Source organism: Crocodylus siamensis, chromosome 4 (assembly GCF_052110815.1).
Source record: "Crocodylus siamensis isolate JL-2025a chromosome 4, ASM5211081v1, whole genome shotgun sequence".
Lineage (NCBI taxonomy): Eukaryota > Metazoa > Chordata > Crocodylia > Crocodylidae > Crocodylus > Crocodylus siamensis.
The window spans coordinates 138,619,389-138,647,372 of NC_143398.1; the positions used below are offsets into that span (position 1 = coordinate 138,619,389).

The 27,984-nt window shown below is 43.9% G+C and overlaps 2 protein-coding genes across 6 annotated transcripts in view; one reads left to right on the forward strand and one right to left on the reverse strand.

Moving 5' to 3' along the window:
- The window catches only part of FERRY3 (FERRY endosomal RAB5 effector complex subunit 3), a 29,020-nt gene extending 19,869 nt beyond the window's left edge, over window positions 1–9,151 (reverse strand). For 2 of the 3 annotated variants that reach the window (XM_090043896.1, XM_090043895.1), the window contains exons 1-6: window positions 9,038–9,151; window positions 7,034–7,225; window positions 6,663–6,808; window positions 4,760–4,941; window positions 2,040–2,139; window positions 1,809–1,930 (exon numbers count right to left, since the gene is read on the reverse strand). In XM_090043896.1, the coding sequence (XP_089900022.1) occupies window positions 1,809–1,930; window positions 2,040–2,139; window positions 4,760–4,941; window positions 6,663–6,808; window positions 7,034–7,225; window positions 9,038–9,107 (812 nt within the window). In that variant the 5' untranslated portion in view covers window positions 9,108–9,151. Of the gene's footprint in view, window positions 1–1,808; window positions 1,931–2,039; window positions 2,140–4,759; window positions 4,942–6,662; window positions 6,809–7,033; window positions 7,251–9,037 lie in introns of all 3 variants that reach the window. The other variant, XM_090043897.1, reaches the window with a different exon arrangement.
- Window positions 9,083–27,899, forward strand: RAD51AP1 (RAD51 associated protein 1). Of its 3 annotated transcripts, none has more exons than XM_090043900.1 (10): window positions 9,083–9,223; window positions 11,985–12,034; window positions 13,815–13,956; window positions 16,418–16,527; window positions 17,979–18,065; window positions 20,175–20,204; window positions 20,304–20,456; window positions 20,959–21,123; window positions 22,830–22,967; window positions 26,574–27,899. In XM_090043900.1, the coding sequence occupies exons 1-10, from the start codon at window positions 9,204–9,206 to the stop codon at window positions 26,699–26,701; spliced, it is 1,023 nt and encodes a 340-aa protein (XP_089900026.1). In that variant the 5' UTR covers window positions 9,083–9,203; the 3' UTR covers window positions 26,702–27,899. The 3 variants fall into 3 exon arrangements, with proteins under 3 accessions (XP_089900026.1, XP_089900024.1, XP_089900025.1); XM_090043898.1 differs by lacking the exon at window positions 9,083–9,223 and adding an exon at window positions 10,570–10,787; XM_090043899.1 differs by lacking the exons at window positions 9,083–9,223; window positions 20,175–20,204 and adding an exon at window positions 10,570–10,787.
- The last annotated feature ends 85 nt before the right edge of the window (window positions 27,900–27,984 follow it).

Consider the following 27,984-nt stretch of genomic DNA (forward strand, 5'->3'; position numbering starts at 1 on the left):
CAGGAGAGGAGTCACAGGAAGAGTTTGTCTAGCTAATTTATGGAAATGAGAAGGCTGCACTGAAATATGCACAACTAAGCCAGTCTTACAGCCTAGCTGTACAACCTACAATAATACAACCTAGAGAAGGTTTCAAATCCCAGCATGTGATGCCCATTCCAAGATAAGCAGAAGTAATCATTTCTACTATAAAAACAGGAGACTCGCAAGACTGAACTCCTTTGTAAAGGACTTTGAGACCTACTGATGAGAGAGGTGCTTTATGTAAACAGCTTGATATTTTAAAAGGTGAAACTCTTTTTACATTGTTTTCTGACACTCTCAGCCTTCAAGACTGAGAACTGGGCACAAGAGGCCAGATTCTCAGTTGAAGTCAGTCAAAACAACTGTGTGGCTAAACCAGATTATATAAATTGAGACCTCTTGATTCATCTTTTCAAGCTGAGCACACAAAATTAAGGTCACATAAAACCTGTTCCTAGCCCCTAGAGTTGTTGTTATTGTTTGTTTCCTTCTCTGGGTCCCAATTTTCTCATTTCCTACCACGGTAAATCAGAGGAGACTCCACTAAGTCTGTGGAGTTTTACTGTTGTAAAAAATGAATGCATGAGTTGCGAGGCTGAGAAGCATGACCTGGCCTATTCACTCAGCAAGAAATTAACTATGGCTTCATTAATTATTACACGGACTACATTTACACCCTCTTAGTCTGGGACTGGAGTTAGAACTTGAGTCAACAGAAGTATGCAAGTATGTAGTTCAAGTTAGAACTTGAACTACAGAACAGAGGTCAAACAATTTTAAAAAAATAAAGTAATTTTTTTTAGATAAATTGGAAAACAAGGCTGAGCTGGTATTTCTAGAACACGTTTACAGGAATATTATCTGATGCTGTAGAGGTACTCTCAAAATGTATTTTGCAATAACCTCTACAATTAATGTATAGTCTTTGGAAGAAGGACTTACTGAAAGCATGTCAGTTTTCATCCTCTTTCCTCTCCCTTACCTCTTCCACCCACTCGCTCACTCACCCTCCTCCCTTTTATTGCCGCCTTGTTATTTCACCAAGTATGAAATACCACAGGCAAGTCACCCACATCACATTTCACATGTCCACCTCATGCTGTTAGCCATCCACCTCTGAAAAGATGCTGTGCACGGCAGGCTGGTTCTTTGCTACTCCCTACCCTAACCTCCACACACAACTAAGTTTTCCCCTTTTAGATCATGGCTTGAGAAAGCAATTAAAAAACAGCAGCAAGAACACCAGATAACTAGGGAGGAGGCACCTTACAGAAGACAGACAAGCAAGAATTTTCCCCTACTACAGGCCTTAAATCTAACCTGGTGTTCCATCTGATTTTGCACAGACTGTCACAAAACAGAAACCAAAAAACTGTCCAGTTATCGGGTGACATCACCCAAGGATGATATGATATTGATTTACTGCAAACCACTGCAGTACTTTTTATTACATCTGTCACATTGTACAATGCTGCCCTCCACAAAGTGATCTCATTCTGGAATGTTGAAGATGGATACACATTTAAAGTAGGTCAAATAGGGGGATGCAAGTTAAGAAGATCCAATTTAAAGCCTTGGAATATTTTTCTTTTCTCTTTCTTTAAATAAAATGTGGAAAAGGGCTAACAGAATCACCAATCTTTGTTAAGCGGAAGTGTTTATTTTCCAGCAGGTCTAAGCCGCAAGATTGAGACTCCCCATGCATTTGAAATGGCTACTATTAAAATATTTTATTACTAAAAATTAAATTTAACCTACAAAAAGTGAAGACAGCAATTAAGTACCTGATGGAGCTGTTGTTGGGATTCTTTAGATCTTGATAAAGTTTTATCACCCATTCCTGATACTCCTGCTTTTGGATAGCTGTTGATTGTTTGAGTTCACTGGTCCACTTATTTTCCAAGTCCTAAAAGCAGACATCATCCCAACCAATTAATTTATTTTGGTTTTTAAATCAAAAACTGTTCGTATGTTCTTCCCCCACCCCCCGCCAAGTCACTGTATTTAAAATTTACCTGCTGACATTCAAAATGCTGAGCTGCTAGTTCATTCACATCTTGATCTGTTAGTGTTTTTCCTAGTTCCTGCATCACTTTATCCATTTCAGCACCTTGTCTAAAACAAAAATCAGAGCACAATTACTGTTAGTCAGTGCTGACTGCTTAAAGTGTCGTCAACATTTTCATGAACTAGACAAGTTTCAATACAAGCTTAATTCTAATATAATAAAAGGCTTAGTCTGTCCATCTGTAATGCTTTTGGCCAATTGCACATGCACTGCTGAGAGGGCAGGCAGCAATTGGCTGCACAGGCCCAGGCTGCACGGGTCCAAGTTTGAGCCACTGCCAGGGAAGTTGTGGTAGCGGAACATGTCCCAGCTGCCCAAGCAGTGGTGCTGCCCCATGCCTCCCCCTGCCTGAGGGCAAAGGAGGGGTTCACAGTGGCAGCACCCCACACCGCCCATCTCCACTGTCCCCTAGAACAGCCAGCAAGGAAGGGGAGGCGACAGGCAAGGAGAGGATGGGAGCAGGAAGGGCCCCCCTGCCCCAACAACAGCTGATAGGGGGGAGACGAAGAGTGGGGGTCATGGTGGCAGTTGTTGGTCAGAGCTAGGAGGCAGGAAAGGAAGGAAGAGGGGAGGATCATGGTGGTAGTATCTCCCCGCCCCCAGCCCAGCCCCAACAACAGCCAGCAGGGAGCAAAGCGGGGATGGGACGGGAGGTGGGGGGATGCTCCGCTGTGAGGCAGAGGGAGTCTTTACATGGCCGGCCCAAAAGGTTGAGTGTGGGAATGAAGGGGGGGCATGTAAAATACTCCCCGAAATCTGTCATTCTTGACAGGCAATTAGCTAGTATCATTTTATAAAAGGGAACAACAGAAGTTGAGGGATCCCAATCCTAACTTGAAGGAACATCTGGCAAGGTAAGATAGTTCTGTTTCTTTATCCATTTGGTTCCTTCCATCTTTTGGGGGGCTTCCAGTTCCCTTTTGATATGGGCATATGGTCACCAGAAACTAAAACTGACATCATCAATTCCCTTTCCAATTAGATTAACTTCCAACTTAAGTAACATTCAAACATTGAGATGCACGACAAGGTCCGGTTAGCCCTGCCAACCATGACCTCGCATTGTCAGCTCATGTTCACCTTGGAGTCAATAATGACTCCAAGATCCCTTTCTGCGTCCGTGCTCTCAAGAAGGGAGTTTCCCCATCTTATAAGTGTGCTGCTAGTCACTACTGCCCAAGTGCAGCACCCTGCACTTGTCAGTATTGAAATGCATCCTGTTTTTGTTAGCCCACCCCTGTAACCTATCCAGGTCTTGCTGCAGCCTTTCCCTCCCTACTAGCATGCTCACCTCACCCCAAATTTTGGTATCATCAGCGAATTTAAACAGGTTGCTTTTCACCCCATTGTCCAAATCGCTGATAAAGAAATTGAACAGTGCAGGCCCAAGGACCGAGCCCTGGGGAACTCCGCTGCCCACTTCTCCCCAGGTTAAATATGACCTGTCCACCACCACCCTCTGAGTATGACCCTTCAGCCAATCTGCAATCCATCTGACTGTGTAAGCATCAATACCACAGTCACCCAATTTTTTAATGAGGATGGGGTGGGAGACGGTGTCAAAGGCCTTGCTGAAGTCCAGAAAGACTACGTCCAGGGCGACACCTGCATCCAATGCTTTTGTGACCTAATCATAAAAGGCAATCAGGTTGGTCTGACATGACCTGCCCCTAATGAAACCGCGCTGGTTGCCCTGAAGCTGGCCCATTGCAGATGTGCTCCTTGATGATCTTCTCAAAGAGTTTCCCTAGGACTGAGGTAAGACTGACGGGCCTATAGTTGCCCGGGTCCTCCCTCCTCCCTTTTTTAAAGATGGGGACCACATTGGCTACCTTCCAATCATCTGGCACCTGGCCCGAGCACCAAGAGTGCTCATAAAGCCGTGCCAAGGGCCCTGCAATTCTGCATCTCCACAGCTATCATGAATAAAGTGGTTTTAGTTTGGAAGGACTCTGAGAAAGACCAACAGAAGTTTGCATGCTTTGTATATTCTGTACTTATTTTATACTATTTCTAAAACATACAAAGTTGATGTTGAGAAGATTTCTCATCCTTAAGAGAACACATGTAACTGGGACACTTTGGTATTTATATAATTAAGCTACACACTTATATAAAAATGTTTTAAATATTTAGAATATGTTCTCAATGTTTCTCCTCAAACATTTTATTCCCACTGTGAAATGAAAGCCTCCCCTAGTGGCTAAAGGCTACGCTGGCAGCTTTTTGAACTTCTATAGCTTCCTAAAAATCTAAGGTTCCAAAACATGCCTTTGGAGTTAAAAATCACTAGCTGGAATTCAGGTTCTCTCCCCTTCTCCTGGTCTGAAAGAATTGTTGATTTCCCTTTTTGAGAAATATTAAAAAGGTGCAGAAAATTTTGTACAAGCACATTCAGTGCAATACAGTATTATTAACATTTATTTGGATTCTTATAAATGTATGTGCATGAACATATTGATGTTACCAATTGACCTTAGTATTTGTAATTCAACAGTCTTTGTGTTTACACTTAGACGCTAAATAAAATACAAAAATTACATCATGTAACATCCCTGTATTCTTCTTTCTAACATGGAATGCCAAGAAAGAGCCTGAAATATAAGGCCTAAGAGAGCATAACAGGATTTGTAAAAAGCCATGCTTAATAAGACATTTAAGAAATACCTCTCTCGTAACTTCTTCAGTTCCACATCTCTTTCACTTATTAATTCTGAAATACTAACAAAGTAATTGTGTTCCAGGTTTAACAGAGTTTCAGAAGCAGGAGAATGTATCAAATCATGGTAAACGTCTGCAAAATCTTCATCCCAACTGGGCTCTTCAGGATTTGCATGTTCCAAAGTTGTCTAAAAAGGCAGAGTATTTTAAAATATGGTAAGACATTTTTAAGGAAGTTCAAAGAACCAAGCTTGTGCTCTCTTCCCTGATACTTGCCTTCTCCCTACACCCTAATTTCTATCATGTTTATTCTCTTAGTCTGTACCTTCAGCTGGCAACTGTAAAAAGGAGTTCCTCACTCTCTAGAATAAGATTTAAATTGACAACCTGATTTAATTCAATACCTTATACACAGTTTAAAAGAAAGCTGAACTGGTTTCCTATCCTTGGAAATACTGCGGGGGGGGGGGGGAAGAAATCTACCTGAACAATTTCCAAAATTGAGCTCTACAGCCAGAATCCCAACTGATCAGTTCAAGAAAGGGGCCAACCAGGAGTAACAGAAAACATTCTACAAAGTATAAAATTCAGTTCTGCCCCATTTACATCGTTTCAACTCCACTGTCTTTCAGAAAACTTACACATTTTAGCCAACAAGACAGTTCAGCCTGAAGGTATCAGTATATTACGAAGTAGTCATACTGACAGTCCAATTGACTTCAGTGGCATTATTTTACACAGAATTACAAAAATACAAGGTTGAATGCGATGTTGAAAAAGAAAAAAACCCTCTTGCACTGAGGGTAAATTAAGTATAGTATATGTAGGACATGGGCCCACAAACAAGTATTAAGAGATTTTAACAAGGGAAGAAATGTACAGTTCAGTAGCTAGTGTTCAAACTATCTAGGTGCATGCTGTACACAGGGGTATCTTACCTTTCAAAGAAAAAAAAAAAAAAAAAAACTGCCATAGTTTAGCTTTCGTGTATTGAAGGGTAAGAGCATGCATACCAGCAGTTTTTACAGGGTAGCTACCTCATAGTAACTTGTACCCATTCCCTTCAGTTTTTTGTCCAACCTGTTCTTAACCAGTGAAGGCTATTCCACAAGCTTCCCAAATAATTGTTTCCAGCATTTTACCACTCTGAACAGAGATAAATGTTTCCTAATAACCCACCTATGTTTCTTTTGCTACAACTTAAAAGCTCTTTTCTTTTTGACCTCCTCACATTGGTATCCACTGAGTACAACTGATCACCTTTTAAGGGGCAACATAAGTTCTGTAATCCATATTTTTCTTTTAAACTAAAGAAACCTAAATTTCATAAAATATTTTTCTTATAACATTGAGAAAAAAAAACCAACATAACTTACTCTTATTTTTTAATTTGGACACTCTCCCAATTAGTCTAGTCTAATCTTTCCTAAAGTATAGTGCTCCAGACTGGACAAGTATTCCAGCTAAGGCCCCATCAGCACAAAGTACAGAGGAACAATTACCTCCTAGCTTTACATATTAATAGGTGTCATATGTCCCAAAGCAAGATTTGCCTCCACCTCACCTAAACAGTACCACATTCTCACATTTAAAGTTTGTCACCACTATAACCAGATTCTTCCATGCCGCTGCCTACAGTTACTCTACGTTTTCTTTTTGTGCTTTTGATCTCATTCCTATGTATAGAACTTGTCTTTATTGATCTTCTTGATGATAGCTTGAGATCAAGGTTTTTTTAATTGAATGTCATCCTGTTGGATTATGGACTTTTAGGATGATGTCCTAAAGTTTTGTAGAAATAATCACGTGCATGGGATGATCAAAGGGAATTCCAGGGCGTATCCATGTGTGGTAGTAGAAGCCAACAATACTAAACCCCTGGAATTTCCCGTTTCAGACTTTGTCTTACCTCTTTATAAGCTTTAGCCCAAGCATCTGCCAGATAGCCGAGATCTACTTTTCCTGATTTCACAGCTTCCAGGGCTGCCTCAGCTTCTCTATCATAATCTTTTATAGTTTCCTCTTCTATGAACTTACTAAGAAACTGCTTTAAGTCTGTTTGAAACAAACAAACAAAGCTTCAAAGAGATTTTCATGGATAGAAAAAAAGAAAGGTTTAAAAGAGTTTTCAGAGTTCATAAATTTGCCAACCACCCACCTTCTTACTACTGATTATCTCAAACAGCTAAACATTGTTTTTAAGAAGTCTAATCAATAATATCCTCTCCTTTGGCTCTTATAGTACATATGACACCAATCACTTTCATGTCAGATTCTTACCGTTTTCTATAAAGCATGGCAAGTTGTGCAGAAGCATTAGACGTCCATGTAAATGACTGACATTTTCTTGCACAGGAAATTTGAGAGGCACTGTAAGGACAAAACGCTGATTTCCAGCACTGAATTTATATTCAAATTCTCTCTCTCTTGTGCAGCTTCTTCCTTGGTTGGCCTTCATCTTTGATTGACTTTCTGAATAATCAGCAAAAAGCAGTATCTTAACATAAAAGTAAAATGTCAACAAAAGGAGACACACACACAAAAACCACATCTCGGACAATAATTTAAAAAAAAAAAAAAACAAAAAAAAACTTTGGGGAAGAGGATCTAATGGCCAAGTCAAAATTTAAATGTTTAAACCCATGTATCGTTCCTTAAATACATGGCCCGATTTTTCAGATGTTTTGACTAACTGGAAACCTTCACTGATTTTAGCACCTAAATGCAGAAACTGATTCAGTTCCCATTCTTGAAAATTTTGGCCTAAGCTCCCATATTTAGATGCACCATTGCAACAGTAGGAGCCATTGTGAGTAATCATACAGCCTTCTGCCCTTGCACGCTTTCTTTGGTTCATGAGCCTACATCTGTATTAGGATCTCCCTTCCCCTCCAACCAGACCTCTTGAATTTAAGACAAGCAGCACAGGTGTGGAAAGGGGGTGTGGAATTTTAGAAATGAGAGAGTATAAGAGTGGCAAGATCATTTTAATGAGTTACAAAACTGAAAATGACTATCTGCATTTCTCACAAACCACATGCACAGGAGACTGGAAAGAACTTCCACATTGACTAAGTCCAGTCCCTGGGGATTACTGAGATCCACATACACTTTTTGCATGGTGTTTTTACCCAGCAATCCCCTGCAAAGTTGGCTTTGCCCTAGTGACAAGAACTAAAAAAGTATAACCAGTTGACTTAGGCCCATGACCACAGGAAAGTTTCCACCTTTTGCACGCCACAAGCAAGTATCATGCCATCAATCATAGCATGCCAACAGGCCGCACATTAAAATCACTGCATTTTATTTCCTGCTGTTTCAACAAGCAACTTCTTTGCAGCAATGATCTGCCCCTTTTCCTCCTGGATAAACTGGCTTAATGTCTGGCACTGTAGTATGCATCAAATGATGTTTGCAAACAACGCACAAGCATGAAGTCTGTCAAGGGCCTTTGTTTCACCTTCCAAGCATAGGGATGTGGGGAAGACGAGCCAGCAGCTCTCCTGCTCTGAATGAACACTTGTGTTAAAGGATTAGGAACTAGAAGCCCCTACAGCCACGTCGCTCAACACTTTCAACAAGTGGACCAAACCTTGCTATCAAAAAGGGGCTGAGGACCACGCAGAAAAGCACTGCTCAAAGTCCACCAGGTCTTGGTCCAGACTCTGGCTGGAGCCACTGTTTTCACACAACTCTGGAGCCCATGGCAAAAGAGGGAGAGTGGCAGCAAGATTTGCCCCAGGCTCCAAAGGTGCACACAGTGGCTATGACACACATGCAGCTCTAGAAAGAGCGATGCAGACACACCCATTTGCTCATGCCAGCACCATGCAGGCTTCGTCAGACACATGCTGGGACCGCCATGGACCTAGGGCTTTTGGCCTCATTAGCCCTGCACCAAATGCCAGCGTTCGCCTTGGGGCTACAGAGGAAAATGACAGGCAGATGCAGGTGGCCATGCCAGTGCACCCCCCCCCTTCTACAGCACGGAGCCTAGCCACCAGAGCACGCCCTGGAAGAGGACTTAGAGGCTACTGGGCTTCCCTTGCCAGCCCTGAGGAAACCCCACAACCCTCCTCCACATAGCCCCCAGCCCTAGCTCGACCTCTAATGGGGGGGCACCGCTGCTCCGCCCCTCCCCAGCTATCGCGAGACTTGGCAGCGCGCTCCCAACCCAGCACCCCCGCCCGCCCAGTGCGACATCTCTACCCCTCCCCCCAAGAGCCACGACCCCCGCGACGTCACGCAGAGGAAGACCCCTACTGCCCATCGGTCCCGCCTCACCTGGGCCCCGCCACGCCGGGAAGCGACCCCTGGGCCAGCCCCGGCCCCGCCCCTCTTGCGCCCTTCGCATCGCCGCCAGTAGATTCGCCGCTTCCGCGCTCCCGCCCCTTTTCACTTGGCGGCGAAAGTGCCGGGGCGGAGCCGCAGCCCGCGCGCCGCCGCCGCCATGGATCGGCCGGTCAGGAGGTGAGTGCCGACTCCCCCTCCCCCGCCGCCCGCAACTCATGTGTCCCCGGTGCCCCCCGTACTCGGGGAGGCTCCTCAGTCCTGTGATGGGCAGTCGCCTGTGATCCGTCTGCGGGCACCGCTTTCCCGCCCTGTTCCCGAGGCCTCTCGCCTCCTCGCTCACCCCCACCGTTGCGTGTACCCTGGTTCCCAGCCTGTGCTACGTGGAGCCCCGGTGACACGCGGACAGCCTGTCGGTGGTGCGGGTTAACACATTACAGTTACTTTGTATGACGCGCACTTGCTGGTGGTACCGACGGTTGTATCGTTTTAAATCGGTGGCGCGCAGTTTATCAGAGTTTGGGAACCGCTGCGCTCAGAGACTCGGCAGCAACCAGAGTTACTGTGCAGTCGTGTCCCCGAGCGGTTCGGGTGCACCGATAGAGAGCCCATGCCGATACCGATAGCCGATATTTAAAGAGGCATATTGGCTGATACCCATCCCGCTATCTGATGCAGCTGCCTTCAGCTGCTAAGTCCGGTGTGGTGCAAGGGGCGCTGGGGCTGGGTGCGGGACAGAGGTGCAGCTTGTGGGGTGGGGGTAGCTGCTGTCTCTGCTTGCATCCCGGGGGGGCAGGGATGTGTGCCCCCAGATCTGCACAGTGTGGGGTGGGCTGCAGCTGTGGGGTGGAGCTGGTGCTGCGCAGGGCTTTTCTTGCCAGGGGCTGGGCACCGCCACCAGTGCAGCCCCAGCGTTTTCCGGCGCTTGGGTGGAGGCAGGGCATCCAGCCATCCTGTGCCGGGCAGTGGTGCAGGGCTGGGAGTGGAGCTTCACCAAAATTTGGGGTGGCTGCAGCCTCTTCCCTCTGCCTCTAGAGCCCACTCCGAGCCCAGCCCTTGGCAAGAAAAGCCCTGCGCAGCACCAGCTCCAGCTCCACCCTGCAGCTGCAGCATGCCCCGCACCACTCAGATTCAGGGGCACACCCCCTCCACCCCCACCCTCTCAGGGTGCAATCAGTGATGAGAGCTACGCCCACCCCACAAACTGTGCCTCTGCCCCCTCCCTCCCTCACCATGGAGGCATTGATCTCCCCCCCTCACCCCATTTCCCCCCCCCCCCCCTCTTCTGATTTATCAGCTGGACTTATCAGCGACTGCATGCAGCACAGGCATTTATCAGCCTCATCAGGCTGATATCCAATATAGACAATTTTCTTTATATCGGAACCGATCCAATATCAGACCAATGTATTGATGCACCTCTACCGAATGTCTTTTTGGTGACACTGAGTGCACAGTAGCTTGTCACTTAAAAGTCTATCTCTCTCTCTCTCTCTCTCTGTCTCGTGATGATGGATACTGTGTAGAAAGACAGATCCCTGCAGTCATCAAGAACGCCCCTGACATTAGAGGGGTCTTCTGGGCTTCAAGCTTCATGAAGCTTATTGGATGAATGAGGGTCTAAACCTGACGAAAGTTTCAGTACATAGATGTTAGGGGCTGGAAGGGACCTTACAGCTCATCAGGTCCAGCCCCCCCTGCACTTGGGCAGGAAAGACTGCTGGGATCAGATGACCTCAGCAAGGTGGGTGTCACAGTGCTTATTGAAGATCACTAAGGTAGGGAGTCTGTTCCAGACCCTTGCCACTCAACTTGTAAAGAAGTTTTTCTTTATGTCCAGTCCAAAGCAATCCTCAGTCAGTTTGTGCCCATTGTTTCTTGTCTTCCCTTGGGGTACCTTGGTGAACAGATGCTCCCCCACACCTTGGTGGGCTGCCACCAAGTCCCCTCTGAGTCTTCTCTTCTCCAGGCTGAACAGTCCCAAGTCTTTTAGTCACTCCTCATATGACCTGCAGTAAATCTCCTCTCCCTGCCCCCCCACCCTTCCTTTTTTCTTTGGTCATCAGTGGTGGTGATAATGCTCAGCGAAGGCTGTCTCACCCTGCCTCATTGCAAGGCAGGGCCTCGGTGCACCATGCTGCACCAGGCCAGGGGGCAGAGGCCGCAAGTTGCATGTGTTTTGTGTACAAATAATAGGAAACTAAATGTACTGTGGAAAACACATTGCACATGACTAAATTAGATGAGATGATTTAAAATAATGGTGCTCAACCTTTTGACTTGTGGGCCAGATAAGTAGTGCAAGGCTGGTCCCCGGGTCAGATTGGACCCTGCACAGCAGGATCGAGCCTGCACACCTAGATCTGGTGCCGTGTGCTGGGAACGGGCCTTGGAGCCTTGTACCACCTCTGCCTGATCCCACATGCCAGGATCAAGGACTGTTCCAAGTCCAGACAGCATGCAAGGACTGGGGCCCTGCATAGCCCTTTCCTGTCCACCGTGCTGCCTCCATGTGCCCAATTGAGCATACAGGGCCATAGCCTGTGGGGCTCCCTGTAGACCTGTGGAGAGTCCAGTGGCCTGGATGACACAGTGCCAGGGCCTGGATCTGGCCTGTAGGCCTCGGGTTGAGTACCCTGGATTTAGAAGATGAGTAAGTTTTTCAGAAAAGAATAATTCAGAGACGTTTACATGGAAGAAACGAAGGCGCTAAGCCTCATAAAAGTGAATTCCCACCAGAAACGCTGACTATCTGGAAACAATATGTATTGAATAGAACTTGGGTTTATATGATAGCAGTAACCAAGCATACATATGCATCTAGGCTCATTTTTATTTTTTTTAAGTACATCTTTTTAAATGGAATTTTATGCAGTGCTGAGAGACTTAAATTAACAAATAATTTTGGTACTGAATGACTGATGGAAGTTTCTTATTACAGGAATAAGAAAATTGTTGATTATTCACAGTTTGGGGACTTAGAAAATGATGGTAAGCTGTTTACTATTACATGTGCAAAAAAGTGTCAAGTTTGGAAATGAAAGAGGTCAACCCTTTCATTATTTGTGTTAAAATCAATTGCAAAACACTGGCTTAACTGGAAGCATATTTTGGGCCTTATTGGACTGCAATCTATATTTTAAGCAGATAGCACAGCACAATACTGATTTTTATACTATAGCTCATTCATAAGATTGGGTTAGTTCAATGTGTGTCAACCTTCTTGTCAAGCATGCCACAAGGTAAGCCTGCACTTTACTTGAGTGCCACTCTGATCCTTTTGCCCTGCCCAATTTGTTGCTCTGTTATTTGCTCCCTGGCTTAGCTGTGGCTCTGCTTGCTGCTCCCTGCCCTTTGCTTCCTGTGTGATCTGGTCTTGTCACTCCTGCCTGTCGTATCTGCTTCTGTGTTCCCTGCCCCCTCTCTTATCCATCACATGTCACCCACAGAGACTGACCATGTTACTGTGGGTTGGCCACCCCTGCACTAGTTCAACCTCTTTTGCAGAAAACCTGCAGGAGGAAGCTCAGGGCAGGGGAGCTCTGACACCTTTCCTCAGGGGTTGTGATACATTACATATTCTTCCGTGGAATGGGATGGACACAGGACCTCCCTGTAAATATCAGGGATCTTAAAAGTCCTGAATCATTAGTGTAAATGTTGAATGCTTCTGCTGCTGCTCTGTGTCTGTATTGGTTCTACCCCAGTCCATAGCAAGCCAAGTCCACACTGCCTCTGAAATTGTAAATACAGCTCTAGCTTACCTTTCCTTTGGATCTGAGAGGGGAACAGTGATGGGTGCCACATATCCTCCAGCTCACCCATAACCTACCCTTCTTCTATACTGGACCCATAGAGAAGTTTCTTCTGGGTTCTGGAGTCAGTAGGAAAGAGTGTCATAAAAACTACCGAACCTTCCCTTATGTGGGAGGTAGGGGAGACAGTGTTGGAGATCACTGCCGTGTGTATAGTCCTTTCCACTGCCATTTGTTCAGGGGTTTGAATTTGATATAGAAATTTTCTGTAGCTTATTATACTTGAGATATAAGTTGTGAGCCTCAGAGAATTTTTGTTAAAGTTCTTTTAAATATGGGGGTAAGGTGAATTCGAAAAAGGCAAAATCTTTAATATTCTTGTAGAGAGCAGTTGTGCATCATGCTGAGATAAAAACTGTCTATATCACCCTTGGCTTGCACTTTGACCCTTAGTGTCTGTCTTCCATTACACCTACCATTCTTTGTTCTGATTGATTAGGTTTAAGACTGATTTTTCTTTATGAATGAGCCGGTGATCCTTTTAAAAATTGGAACTAAAAGGAAAGGCCCTAAAAATAACCAAGAACTGTAGCAGTGGTTTATGTTGAGTGGTTCTCAACTGTCAGAAATCCTTGAAACTCATAGTATTGAGAATTCTGGTAACATATTTGAAATTGCACCCATCTTCATATTCAAAACAACTAACTTGAATATAACTTAAATTGAATCAGAAATATATTAATAAGGGGTTGCTGTGATTCTGACCTATTATTATCTTGAACCTTTTGGTCAAGAGTGTCCTGGGGCCCATTTCAGCAATATCTGTTTTCTGTGCTGATTCCAAAAATCCATTTAATATTTTTATAAGGGTTTGTAAGAATGTATCTTTTTGGAATAGTGACAATTTTCACCAAAAAAAGTTTTTTAAGGAAAGAGGCTCTCTTTCCTGGTAACTTGGAAGATTTTGCCTTGTATAGGGAAACCAATTGCTACGTTGCATATGTTTCCTTAAACAGATGAAGACTTTGCCTCTATCCCTGCACCTTTAAACAAAAAATCCAAAAAAGAGCCCAATGATACAAAAAGGGAGAAAAAGGAGAAGCAGAAAAGGCCACAGAAAGAGGTGACTTCATTGCAGACAAAGACATCAGGTAAAAGGTGAGATATGGCTAAGTATAATGAATCTCGTTTGGTTTCTTTATTTCTTGGCTTCTGATTTTTCAGAAAGACTAGATCTTTATTTTTAGGTAGTTAAAAGTGTTAGTTTAATATTTATTTTCATATTTGTTGCTATATTCATGAGAGAAGGATCATCTCTACATGGCCACAGCAGTCTGCCCACATGGATCCAAATGAAGTTTGGAACCTAAAGCAGAAATGTGACCTTGTTGGCATTTCTGGAGCACTCGTTTGTATGCTGTTAGCATGCACGTGGTCCACAGGCTTGCTACAAAAAGTGGGAAAATGTAAAAAAATGGAAAAATTTGCACTTTACTTCACCAAGAGTTCATGTGTAATCATTTAACAGAAAATCTGAAGTAAATATTAATAAGAACGCAACAAAAACTTAATTATTTATGCTCAGTTTAAATAATATATTGTACCACAAAAATGTAGGTGGATGTTTCAGTACGATATTCTGTACAAATGAAGTAGTTTTTCCAGTGTGTGGGTGCATCTATATGTTCATTAATGTGCCATAATTACAGTGCATTAAGTTTAGTACGTGTAATTACAGGTATTAAATTAAAGCGCCATAATCAGTACACACTTTTTTGTGACACTAATGTGCAGAAAAATTAGTCTACTAAACCTTTAGCATTTCATGTAGGTATATTAACTAATTATCAGGAACAGGGTATATCTGCAGTACTTTAAAGTCCTAAAGTATTCCATTTTAAGTAGAACCTAGGTATTTTATAGGGTTAGTTTCCTTAGTCCCTGAGAAGATGAGGATTTGCAAACAATGCACCAGCTAAGTGGAGAAGGAGTGTCCACATTGTGTTAAGTATGATCTATGTTGGTGGCTCCCCCATGGGTCAGAAACTTGGCAATGGGGAGCACTGGAAGCTCTGTGTGGCCAGCTCCAGCCTCACCCAGGCCATTGCTCATGCAGTGAGATCAGGGCCCAGCCGCCCCTTGCGTGTCCAGGACAGGCTGGGCTGTTCCCCCCACCCACCTGCACGCTTGGATTGGGGTCTCTCCACCCCACCGCCCCACTCCCCCTTTCCAGACCTGGACCAAGCTGCTTCCCACCCCCTTCCTGTGTTGGAGTCAGGGCTGCCCTGTGCTACCCTTACCCCCACCACTTCCCTGTTTTGCTTACGCATCCACAGTGGGAGTAGGCTGCTTCCTCCCCCACCCCAACCTCCCCCTAATCCAGTTCATAGTTTCATAGTTAGTAGGGTCAGAAGGGACCTCAGCAGATCATCAAGTCCGACCCCCTGCCATGGCAGGAAAGAGTACTGGGGTCAAATGACCCCAGCAAGGTGATTGTCAAGCCTTGTCTTAAAGACCCCTAGCCTAAAGCTACCCTCTGCCAGCTTGTGACTTATTTCTAGTCACTCCTGGTAGTGCTTGGGGAAACAGGGACTTCCCCAATGCCTGCTGGTCCCCCTTGACCAGTTTCTAAACGGCCAGTAGATCCCCCCTCAGCCTTCTCTTGAGGAGGCTGAACAGGTTCAGGTCCCATAGCCTGTCCTCATGGGGCCTGCCCTGCTGACCCCGATCATGCGAGATCAGGTCTGGGCTGCTTCTCTCCCATGTGTGGATTGGGGCTACCTTTCCCTGACCTGTCCCTGCCACATGCATCTGAACTAGGCTGCTCCCTCCTGCCATATGCATCCAGATTGGGGCCTCTCCACCCCACTCTGGCCCCACCCTGGGCGGACAAATTAAAGTCAGGTTGTACAAACCCCTGCAGCTGGATTGAGCCCACTGGCCGGATCCAGCCCATGGAGGGACCTGGCACTGGCCATCTTGGCCATGAAGCAAAAAGGTTGGGCACCACTGATATAAACCAAGATTATGGATTTTTATCCCATTTCCTTGTTTAGCTTTTATAACTCCAGTATTCCTCAATTGTTTTTTCTCTTGCCTACCCACCTTGCCTCTCCTAGTTACTGTTCCCCCCCACCCTTTATATTCTAATCAGTGCTTTCTGTTTGCTGTACTTCCTGCAGTCCCTTCATAGCATCTGATGAAGTAAGCTGTTGCTTCCAAGAGCTTATGCATCTATGATATAGTTAGTCTGTAAGTTACACATCTACAATGCCTTCTTTGAAGTAAAAACTGCAGCAAACAAATGTATAGTTTGTTACGTACTTAACAACTTAGCAAATTAAACAGGTTGTGAGCCATCAGAATATGAACACTGTAGGGTGTCCTGCACTATTATAACATCTGTATTTAATAAAGTTTTTCTTGAGTAAGACATTTTTATGCAATATGGTATAGATTAAGTGTTGAAATACTTTTCATTGATTATTTCCTATGCAACTGTTGACTTACAGTAAAATTGTGAGTCAGAAATAGTTTTGTAATGTTTTATTTCACAAATAAATTATTTAGCAGAATTACTAGAATTTTTTTCCTAGGAGTTTCTTTTTTTTTTTTTCAGGATAGCTTTGGATGATAAGCTTTACAAGAGAGATTTAGAAGTTGCATTGGCTTTGTCTGTCAAACAACAATCTGCAGAAGTCTTTGAAGTGCAGGATTCACAAGAACAAGGTTATTTCTTTAGTTAAAAAAACATTTCAGCCTTTCCCACTGGAAGCCACTTCTTCATATACTGCTGTTTGGCATCCTTTGTATCTGCTTTCTAATTGTGCAGGTAGTATTTATCTTTTTGGAGTAGACTAATTCAGAAAACTAAATGTTTTCTTTTTATCCAGTTATGGATGCATTTGTCATACGAAACCATTTATGTGCTAAACTCCCATAATTACTTCTTTATAATATAGGTTAAGTATTAGGAATTTTGGAGGATCTGAGTTAAAATTTCCAGGGGCAATACTCCAACTCTTATAGGATCTGATTCAGCTAATTTTAATGGGGATTGAATTGGGGTTATAGAAATGCCTTTGTCCATTTCAGCCTCTTAACCCACTCAGACTACAGATTCAAATAAAGGAGGGGCGGGCAAAATACAACCCATGGGCCAGATCCAGCCTATTAATTGATTGCATCTGACCCGTGGCTGCCCCCAAGGCACTCTGCATGGAGCTGAGCCCTGTCTTGGGCAGTCCACCCTATGCCCACTGACTGCACATCCTCGGCCCCAGCCCTGGCCAGCAGGCACAGCTTTCCAACACAATGAGCAGCCATCTGCAGGCAGCTGAGTGGGTAGAAGGCAGCTTGGAGCTGGAGCCCCATGCACTGGAGCAGGAGCTGCCCAACTGCAGCTTCCCCCAGCCCCCCCTCCGGTTGGGTATGTGATGCCATTGTTTCCCTGCACTACCTGTTTTCCAGCACAGCACAGCAGGGGCAGGAGGAAGAGGAGGAGGAACTGTGTGGAGTGGTGGGGGACAAGCAATACCTGGGTGGCCACCAGGAAGCTGTGCGTGCTAGCCAGGGCGAGGTCAGTGCTGTCGATAGGTGCGAGGTGGGTCCAGACAGGAGCATGGTGTGGGTTCCCTGGGCAGTAATATGCAGGGCTTGGCCCCTGCAACTTTTAATGTGGAGCAGTGCAGGGGCAGCTGTGGGCCAGATGGAGTGGGGGTGGGGGCTGACTGCACCTGCACTTGCACTGGACCTCCCAGGGAAACTGTCCTGCATGCGCCTCCTGGTCCAGCTTCCTTTCCCCCTGACCAGGTTCTGGGACCGAGTGCACAGGCAGCTTCCCACACCCCACTCCACATACACCCTACGCACAATGTACAAGGGTAAAACTTTATTTTGAGCTATTAGACAATCACCACTAATACATTATGGAAAAGCAAAATACAGGACAAAAATTATCTTTTTAAATAAAATTAAAATATGTTACAGTTGATGTTTGATTTTTTTTTTTAGGATATGATTTGTTTTTTTATCTATAATTAGTCAAAATAGTATCTTTTGGAAGATTTTATGTGGGCAACCCTTGACAGCTCACCAAAACTCATTAAGTGCCCCACCAGCTGAAATAATTGATATCCTGGCTCTATCAGAGATCTGTATTTCACTTTATTTTTATATAGGTATCAAAAAATGTGAAGCCCCTGAATTGGAAAATGCAGATAGCAGTCTTGTTCTCTCCAACTGCAGTGCAGATAGTGTTGTCTTAGGTAAGTTGTTTTTTTTTCCATGCCTGTCTTTATGTAGACAAAAATGTATATGGTATTTCTGAAACACAACCTCCTCCCCCCACCCCCCAGTACTTTGTTTTCATTTTCCTGAGAGGAAATACTGAGTTTTTTTTAAATCGGGTAGTCAAACATACAGCCGATGGGCCAAATCTGACTCTCAGAGCAGTTTCACCCAGCCTGCAGAGCTCCTAGAGGGGCTGGAAAATTAAAGGTGGGGCAGGTGGGGCAGAACCTGCTACCAAACTCCAAGCTAAAGAGACCTGATGGACATACATTTGAGGAGCAGAGAACAATGGCTTCATTAACCCCCATGCTGACACTCATTCTTCCATATCTGGATCCAGCCAGGAAGCTACTTGGGGTCCAGGTCTGGCCTGTGGGGGAACCCTGTGGTCTGGTTCCAGCACAGGGCCATGAGTGAGTTTGACATCCCTGTTTTAAACTATGTACCTATGGTGTGTTTCAGAAGTTCTGAAAGCTTTAAAGTTGGACCCTGTCTTAAAACCAGTAAAAAAAAAAAAAAAGATATTTCCATCACCAGCCAATAAGAATTAAAAGGAATAAGCATGTTCACAAATGTTTTAAGGTGCTGATTATCTCCTTGGAATGCCTTGGGGCCCTCACCTCCCTGACTTCACTATTAGCACCTTGTAGGATGCAGGTAGCACCTTGTAATGATGTCCCCATTATGTATGCTAGGTTCTGTCACCAAGTCAACATCTCCCACTTTTCCTTCCCCACCTGCCTGTGTCACACCTATTATCTCCTATTGCCTCATGATGCTCACTGCCACACATCTGCATTTTCACAGACCTGCATTTTGCATACTGTCTTCTATTCTACCCAGGAGAACACAAAACAGCAAACTCTTCCTAGGCCTGAAGAAGGGTGTTTGCACTAAAAGCTTGCATAGAACAATTTTTCCAATTATTAGTTGGTCTATTAAAAGATATCACATTTATCCAAAGAACCTTGTCTGCCATAACGTATGAACTTTCAAGGCTCAGATTTTCTGGTGGGGAGGAAGCTTTATGAATGTGATGCTTTCTTTTCATTTTATTTTTATCTTTTGTCTGGATGTTCAGTTCCAGAATAACACTGGCAACTATTTACAGAACGTCCACTTCAGAGCAAGTTTTTAATATGAGTAAAATGAAAGTTTCAAGCATTTGAGGACACTCTGATGCTGGGCCCTGGGTAATGATCTTCAGAAAAACTGGGAATCGGTTTTAGATAGTCAAGGCTGATAACATCCCTGCCATTTTCAAGGGTCTTAGGCCAAGCTGCAGAAGGCTTCAGTGCTTGTTTCTGACCTATTGGTGAACCTTTGCAGACTTTACAATTAGCCTGGTCAGCAAAGTAAAGAAAGCAGTTAATGTGTCCAGCTAAATGAGCAGGGAGATCAAAACAGATGGAACAAAAGGCTTGAGAGGAGACATTTTAGGGGAAGGCCTTAACGTAGGTAACCCAAACTTAGCATATTACAATTGTAACTTGACAACCTAAGTAGTACTGATTGATGTAATCTAATGTGTTAGATGTAGCTGTGCTATAATAGATATATTTTTGATAAGTTTCTTAGATGAGTTGTAAAAACAAAAACAGCCTTCTCAGTGAAGACCATAAAACAAGTTGAAGACAAAACAGGATCATGGGAAGAAACATTCAATAATGGTGAGAGAAAGAGATAAGAAATCTTTAATAAAATTGTGATTTTTCATGTGGATATAAATTTCATCAACTTGACACCTAGATAAAATGGTTCGGTCCCATTATCAAAATCTCAGCAAAATGGAGGCAAGGATTTCTGTGGATTTAAATAATAAGAAAATTAATATTACAGTGAGCCTTATATAAATATTGGGATATGGATGGTCTGGAGGAAAAATTGAAGAATTCAGCAAATTAAAGAGGACCGTTTTACAAGTCTGTGTGCTATTACCCTCCTGACTCTACTCAAGTGATATAGGTGACAATCTGTATTGCACTGTTGTTGGCAGCCAGATAGACACAGGATAAGTATTTCTTGTTGGAGGTGTAAACAGTAAAAGGTCAGGCTGTTGATATGTCTCTTTCTTTTCTTATCAGTAACCAACAAACTGAACACCTGTAATACAGGTAAAAAGATCCTAAACACTAAAGTACCTGCTTATCTTTTAAATGTGTCAGTTGTTTAGGACTAAGTTAGTGTTAATTAGATCAACATTTTTCCTGTAGGTGTCACTCAGATTACAGATGAAAATAATATCCATGCAGATGTTGGCATGCAAAGAAGAGCAGTATCCAAGGTCACATCACAGCAGAAGTTACAGACAAATGACAGTGATGATGGAGACAGTGCTGATGACTATGAACCAGCGTCTGTATCTGGTAGGTATTCTACTGTGAGACTCGTCGTAGTTGGGTATATTTTTAATACGTTCAGTTATGTTGAGAGTAGTATTTTCAGCGAATTGTGTGCTGAATTTCAGTTTATACCTTTTTTTATTACTCATTGGGCATATTTACATGTGCTTCAGGGGTGGCACTGTAATATATAAATTAGTTTTTGAAATTGAGCGCCACTCAATTCACAAAAGCTATGGAGGGATGCCTCAAACTCAGTGAGTGATGCGTCAAGTCCAGAAACATTGAGAACTATTGCTCTATATGTTACCTGTTACTGATGTCCAATTTTAGTCTTTACATTTTAATAGCTAGATTTTCTTTCTCAGTATTTTTTTTCCTTTTTTGGTTCAATAATTAAAGTGCTTTTTCCTTCAGGTTGATTTAACATAGAGACACAAACTCATTTGTTTCTGTTCAGAATTAGCTTAGAAAACCCTGGGGCAAAAGTAAAATATATTCATATTTCCAATATCTTTTGTTTTAGATGAGGAATCAGAGAGTTGTTCAGATTTCAGTGAAGATGATGAAGAAGAAGACTTTGCTGTGAAAAAAAAGAAGAAAATCAAAGAAAAAATAAGAAAGGAAACTAAGGTGAAAGTCCAAACTGGTAGAGAAAAAAAACTCCCAAAATCCAGAGTTAATTCTACAGGTAAGGTTGACGCTATCAACTTGAAAAACGTCATTTCCTGGGAGTAAATGGAAAGATGTGCCAAGTGTTTGCACTTGTAGATCCTGATAATTTAGTTTTGTTGTTTCATAATCACATTTTCCTACACAATAACAAGCAGTTATGCTTTTTTCATGTATACTGTATGGAAGAAATACAGTAATAGGGAAATTGACTGATTAACTATTGAGGATAGTAATGAAATTGACCAGTACTCAAAGTGCAGTTAAATGTATAAAGAAAAAAACCTGGAAAAAAATTGAGATTTTTTTTTTCTGTGAAATATTTTATGTTGCTTATAATAAAAGTAGAATAAAAATGAAGAGTCATATATGATGTGATTTAATTGACTAGGCTGCTTAAAAATGGGTAGACTTCAATGATTTTGGGTTTTTTAAATACATTCTGATCTGATAATTACTTCTGTGAAAATGGATCTTTGCACTCCCATGGTTTGATTGCAGGTTATCAAAGCCGTACTTATAACCTTTGTTAATTTATTGATGTTTGTTGAGTTATAGGTTCACTATCTCATGCAGCTTTCTTCTGCACAGAAAGCTTTTTAAAATATATTTCTTTGAATGAACTCACCATGTATCACACTGTTTATTAATACATGGTCCATTGCAACTTTTTTACATACACCTTGTATCTATTGTACTAGGTTTGGTTCTACCATCCTTCATGCTTTCCTTATTGGGTATAGCCGTTCGTACTTACTTTGTCCAGGGTATTCATGAATAGATTCTGAATATGTTGTTGCCAACATGTGGCCTTTTTTAAGGTTTGTCTGATGGCCTGTGTACCTTAATGAGTTTTTGTTCTGGTGCGAGCATGATTTTTCTTTGTGAAGTTTGCAGCAAATTTGTGTCAACTCATCTTTCTGCATAATTTTACAATTCTTGGTGTAACTTTAATTATATAAATCAGGGGTGCTTAATCTCTGACCTGTAGGCCAGATCCAGCCCACAGTGCCATGTCTTGAGCTCCCCCCAGAGCTTTCCACAGGTCTGGAAATTTTGTGGCATGGGGACAATAGCATTGTTCCCTTGCTGCCAGATTACCAGACCTGTGAGGAGCCTGAAGCCCTGTGCGCTGGATCTGGCTCCTAATCCCAGCACACAGATTTGGATGAGGGCAACATCAGGCCACAGGGCCCAATCATGGTATTTGGGGGCAGGAGGGGGTGGTGCCAGACCTCTGGGACCCCGTCCTGGTGTGAGGAGGCAGTGCTGGACCCTTGGGACCCAATCCCTGAGTGTGTGTGGGGTGGGGGGGCAGGGGCAGAGCTGGATTCCCAGGACCCAATCCATGGGGCTGGAAGGAAGCAGTGCTGGGCCTCCAAAGGGTCCAACCCCAGTGTGCAGAGCAGGGAGGAGGCAGTACTGGGCCCCAGGGCCCGATCTGATCCCCATCCCGCTCATCTGGCCTGCAGGGCCAAAAGGTGAAGCACCACTGATGTAAGTCATTGTACTTCCTGCATCCAAATGGGGACGTAAATATGGGGAATGTAACATGATCTATTTCTCTATGAATGCTCCTTTGTTCATTGAAAGGTGTGATACTCTTAACATATATGTCCCAGCATTTCTTTTAATTTAAATGATCTCTTATGCAAGATTGTGTAATGTGACAATTTCTCTGTTTAAAGAGCATTTTTTCTAAAGCCTTTTTCCAAACTCTGATAGTTTCTGCTTCACGGGTAATCCACACAAAATCTGAACCAACACTGAAAAAGATACCAGATTTGTCAGAACCAGTTGGACAGCCCTTATACACATCAAGTCCTTCAACAGACAAGAACAAGCCCAAATGGACACCACCAGGTATTTGCAGGATGTTAATTTCAAACAAATATGCCTATTTACATGTGTGTTTAAAGCTATTCTAAAAAATACTGGCACTTACTAATAATTGATGCTTCATAAAAATGCAAGTTACCTTGCTCGGTTTTATGGTCTAGGGCTTGAGTCAGCAATGTTTTTAGGGTGATGTTAGTGTACCAGAAGCAGACAGCAGGGGAGCCACAAGGGGCCCAATACTTTTTGTGGCAGTGCAGCCCCAGCCCCTTTCCCACCTGTTCACCCAGAGGCATGTGTGTGAAGCAAAATGCCTTCACATCCCATTCTCTGGCACCTGTGCCAGGGGGTGCCTGCCTCTGCTGTAGAGGTTAAGTTCCAACCCCCAGGTTCCTGCCCAGCTGCTGTTCCCCTCACATCCTCCAACAGCAACCAGGGTCTCTGGGCTGTCCCTCTTCCCCAGCTTTTTCTGCTTGCTTCCATAGTGCAGCCTAGCACAGCCCAGGGAGCTGAAGGTGAGCCTGGGGCTGCATGGGTCCATAGTGCTGTGGTGGTAGGGCACAGGTACATGATGCAGCATCAGCGTGGGAAGGGAGGGCACCCATGAGTGCAAGCTTAGAAGTCCCTCAGCTGGCCTGGTACGTCCTGTATGCAGGTGGCCCCTGCTTGTGTGGTCTGTGAAGCACTTGGCCCGCAGCCACTTAGAAGTTGGACAGCCCTGTTTTAGAGACTCCACCTCTCGCCCTCCGCAGAATCTTAAACCTGTCCATACCTTAGTGATTCTCAAGAGGGGTGCTGCCAGATTATTTGATCTCCAGCCCCTGTGGCCCCCTCCAACTGGCTTTGGGAGCAGGGGAATGAGCTGAGCTGAAAAGCACAGACTTTGCACTACCTGCCTTGTGTTCCTTGAGGAGCGCTGTGCTACAGGCAGGCAGATGCAGGGCTGCACTTCTTCAGCCTGATACTTTCCCTTGCTCCTCCTATGCTCCCAGAGCTGGTGGGAGGGGCCGCAGGGACTGGTCCAGCATTCAAGTCCCTGGAAGAGCAGCCATAGCAAGCAGGGGCCACACCCACCTGTAGACTGGGAGCAGGGAGGGGGCAGACTGTGGAAAATAGTCCCAGCCTCTGCATCAGTGTTTACTGCAATCCCCTTCTGCCTCCTACTGGGATAGCTGACTCCTTCAGGAGTCTAATTCCCCACCCTGTCTGCTCAACCAGGCTCCCCAGTCTGCCTCACCAAACAGCTCCTGTCACTGAGCACTGTGAATTATCCCCTGTCAGGGATGCCCTGCATGCGATTGCCCACCTAGCCTGCCACTCTGGGAGATCCTTTTTAAGATGTTGCAAGGTGTGAGAAGTAAGAAATAACTTTTCAGAATTTACTGGCACCCCATTTCAAAACTAGTTTATCAGGCATGTCCTGAGTCTTCAAAGGTTAATAAGCACTACCCTAGCTGCTCCACTAACTCTCTCCTCTTGAAAGAATAAGGGACCTAAAACCCTTTCCCAAAATGGGAACCAAACCTCAGTAGAGATGTCTTGAGGGCATTTCTCTCATAATAAGAGTTTGCTACATCCCTGTTGCAATCCATTATTTGCTATCATAGACAATTATGCTTGTATTTTTATCTGCCTTTAGTGCAATACATTTTTGTCTCTTTGAACAAGTTAAATGCACTGCTGTTGACTCCTGCATTTTATTTCACCTTGCTTTCCCTCCTTTCTGTTTAGTCCTTTCCTTCCACATTTTCTGCCCACTGCTTGGTTCTGTCTTGCACTTAATAGTTTCTGTTGATACCGTTAACTATGCATCATGTTGGTTCCTACAGAGAGTTGATTTAGTTAGAGCAGGGGCAAGCAATTATTTCAGGCAGAGGGTTGCTTAACAAGGTTTGGTGAGCTGTCAAGGGCTGCATGGGTAGTCCCATCTCCTAACCCCTGACCTTTGCCACCAGAAGTCCCTCCCCTTACCCCCTGGAAATACTCCTTTTGGGAGGGGGGTTGCCATCATAGAACCAGAAAAAACCAAATCATATACTAAAACGCAAACACCTACTGTAAAGTTTTAATTTTATTTCAAAAAAAATGTTTTGTCATTTGTGTTTGTGTATTGTATATCGAGGTGATTGCATAATAACTCAAAAATAAATTCTTAGTCTTTTATATTGTGGTGGGGGGTGTATGGGGTGTGGGGGGGCATAGGGTATGAGTGGGGATGGAGGGGTGTGGCGTATGTGGCTCTGGATCACACTGGCCTCTCCTGCAGTCAATGCAGGTGACACTGGGTGGGGGAGGGTGTGTCTGTGTGTGTCTGTCTGGTTTGTGGGGTGGGAGGGGTGTGGGACCCACTGACACTCTCCCCATGGTACAGCAGTAGGTGGGGACACTGGTGCCTGGCGCTGGCCAGTGCTGCATGTCGCATCAAAGAGCGCAGCCCCTGCCAGGCTGTTTGTTTCCCTGGTGCTCCCTGCACTCATGGGGCACAGGAGGGAAGCCCCAGGTGCTGGAGCTGGATGCTTTCACTGCCTCAGCCCACTCCATTACCTGGGGCTTCCCTCCTGTGCTCTGTAAGTGTGGGGAGCACCAGAGCTGTTCTTCTTGTAGCTGTGGCCTTAGCTAGGAGTAGCAGCAGCGCGGAGCAGAGGCCCCCTTTCCCTTCCCTGCTGTTGCTGCTGCCCCCACTGCTTGTCAGGGCTGTGCTCCATGTGTGGAGTGTGAGAGGGGTCCCCTCTCCCCTCACCCACACCCTGCCCACTGCAGCTCTGTGTTGCTGCTGCCCAGGGGCACGGGCTCCACGTTGTAGCCAGCCCCATGCTCCCTGCTTCCACCCAGCTGCAGCCCTGCCCACACTTTGCTTCCCTACCTGCTGCCCAGAGGGATCAGAATGCCGAGAATCCTGCAGCATCATCCCCACTGCGTGCTAGCGGAGTCAGCCCTTCCATCCATGAGGGTGGGAGTAAGGCATAGTAGGATAAGTTGGGGTGGGTGTAGGTGCCTTGCTCCCACCCTCCCAGGTGGAAAGGCTGGGAGGGGCACAATTTTTTAGGGGTGGAGGTGGCATTGTGGGCTGGATGAAAGTGCCTGGCGGGCTGGATGTGGCCGGCGGGCCGTATTTTGCCCATCTCCAAGTTGGACCCTAGTGGCAAACCCTTATTTTTTTCCCTCCTTTTCATATGAGTTTTGAGGAAACTAATAGGTTGCAGGCACTTTGTTCCCAGTTCTTCAAATATGCATTAAAACTCTACATGAAAATAAAGACTGAACAGGCGTAACATTGGTAAGAAGGTGGAAAAAGACCATACATTAGGGCGTGCAGACCCTGCTGTGCCTCAGCAAATGCACAGTTGTACACATTGCCATGGCAGCAGGATGAAATGTGTTGGCATCACTCCATGAGTGTTTTAGTATGGATTATTTATAATATCTCTGACATCTGTTGTTTTCCTTCTGCTTTGGCTGTCATATATTTCCACTGATAGTTGCTGATTTCCTTCTGATGGTACATTGTTCAGACTTTTCCACAGTTTGTTTTGGAGAATAGTTACTACATCTGTAATGTCTATTTTGAAAGTAATTGTTGTAGAAGATTTTTTCTGTTAATTTGTGACACTTTTTGTTTTATAATATTTTCAGCTGCATCAGGAAGCAGTAACAACACATTGAAAGGTGTTTCAGTTAAGTCACCTACTCAAGGTCTCAGACTTGGCCTCTCTAGATTAGCACGAGTCAAACCACTGCACCCAAGTGCTGCCAGCAGTTGAATGATTTGTGATGGATGAAGGATAACATTTTGAAAGACCTGACTGTTTTATTTTAAACCCAAAGGTTTAAAACCAGGAAGCAATAAGTTCCTCATTAAATTTTCCTTCACAAGAAGAAAATGCTGTTAATGTATATGTCTGTTCCTTATAAAGGGCTCTCATCCTGAAAGGTGCTAGATACCCTTAACTTTTGTTAAATAATAATATTTAGTTGAGGAGACCTCAGGGTAATTAGTGACTTGATAGAGCCCAATAAAATGGATTATGTATATATGATTGTAATCATCTAATGCCTAACCTCTTTTTTAAAAAATGATAAGTATTACATGTTTTAAATGGCAAAGCAGAGTAAACAGTAGTATATCAGTTACGAACCATTATAAACGATATGAATTCTTAAGAAACACTGGAAGTCACAATTGAAATAAGTGTTTGATAAGGTGAAATCATTGTCTTTCACCCCTCTCACCACTGGGCCCAGACTAGAAGATTTGACTTTCAGATCTGTGTTTAAAAAAATGTTAATCCTATTTGTATTTGTTAAGTGTGAATGCTATTGCTAAAATGTATATAATGTTGTGTTTATAAAATTGTATTTTAAAAACTGTAAAATAAAATATTTTATAGTCATATTTTACAACAAAAGTTGTTTATATGAATTTTGGAAATCAGTTGCAAGGTTTGGTCCCTGTTGGTTCCATTGAAGTCAGTAGAACAAGTCTTGGACCCAGTCTGGTGGTCTTTGAAGTTAATGGGAATTTTTGTGTTGATGTCGGCAATCTTTAGATCAGGTCCTATGTCTGTAAGGGCAGGCACGTATTTATTTAGCAGGATCAAGATTTTAGGTATAGTATGCTATGAATAGATTTTCATAAACCATCAGAACTAAAACACTTAATATGGAAATAGTGAATCCACGGATCAAAATCTGTGCTTCTCTGAGTCAGGCGCATTCTCATTATGTCAATTGAACCAGTGTACAGAAGGGATGAATATGGCCTACTAATAACATCTGGAAAAGTGAAACAATAATTTTTAAATAGCTGACTACTTACCTCCTTATTGTCCTTTTGTATGGAATATGTAGTAGAATCACTAAAGAAATTAATAGGCCTGTGGTCAGGATAATGATATAGTAGGTAAATAATATGCTTTTGTAAAATATAATAGTTTGCAATAAAGTTTAACTTAATAGAAATTAATGTTTCTCATATATATGTATAATTATACATGTTGGAGTGGACCCACAGACTGCATGCAATATGCACTGGATCGGCTCTGTG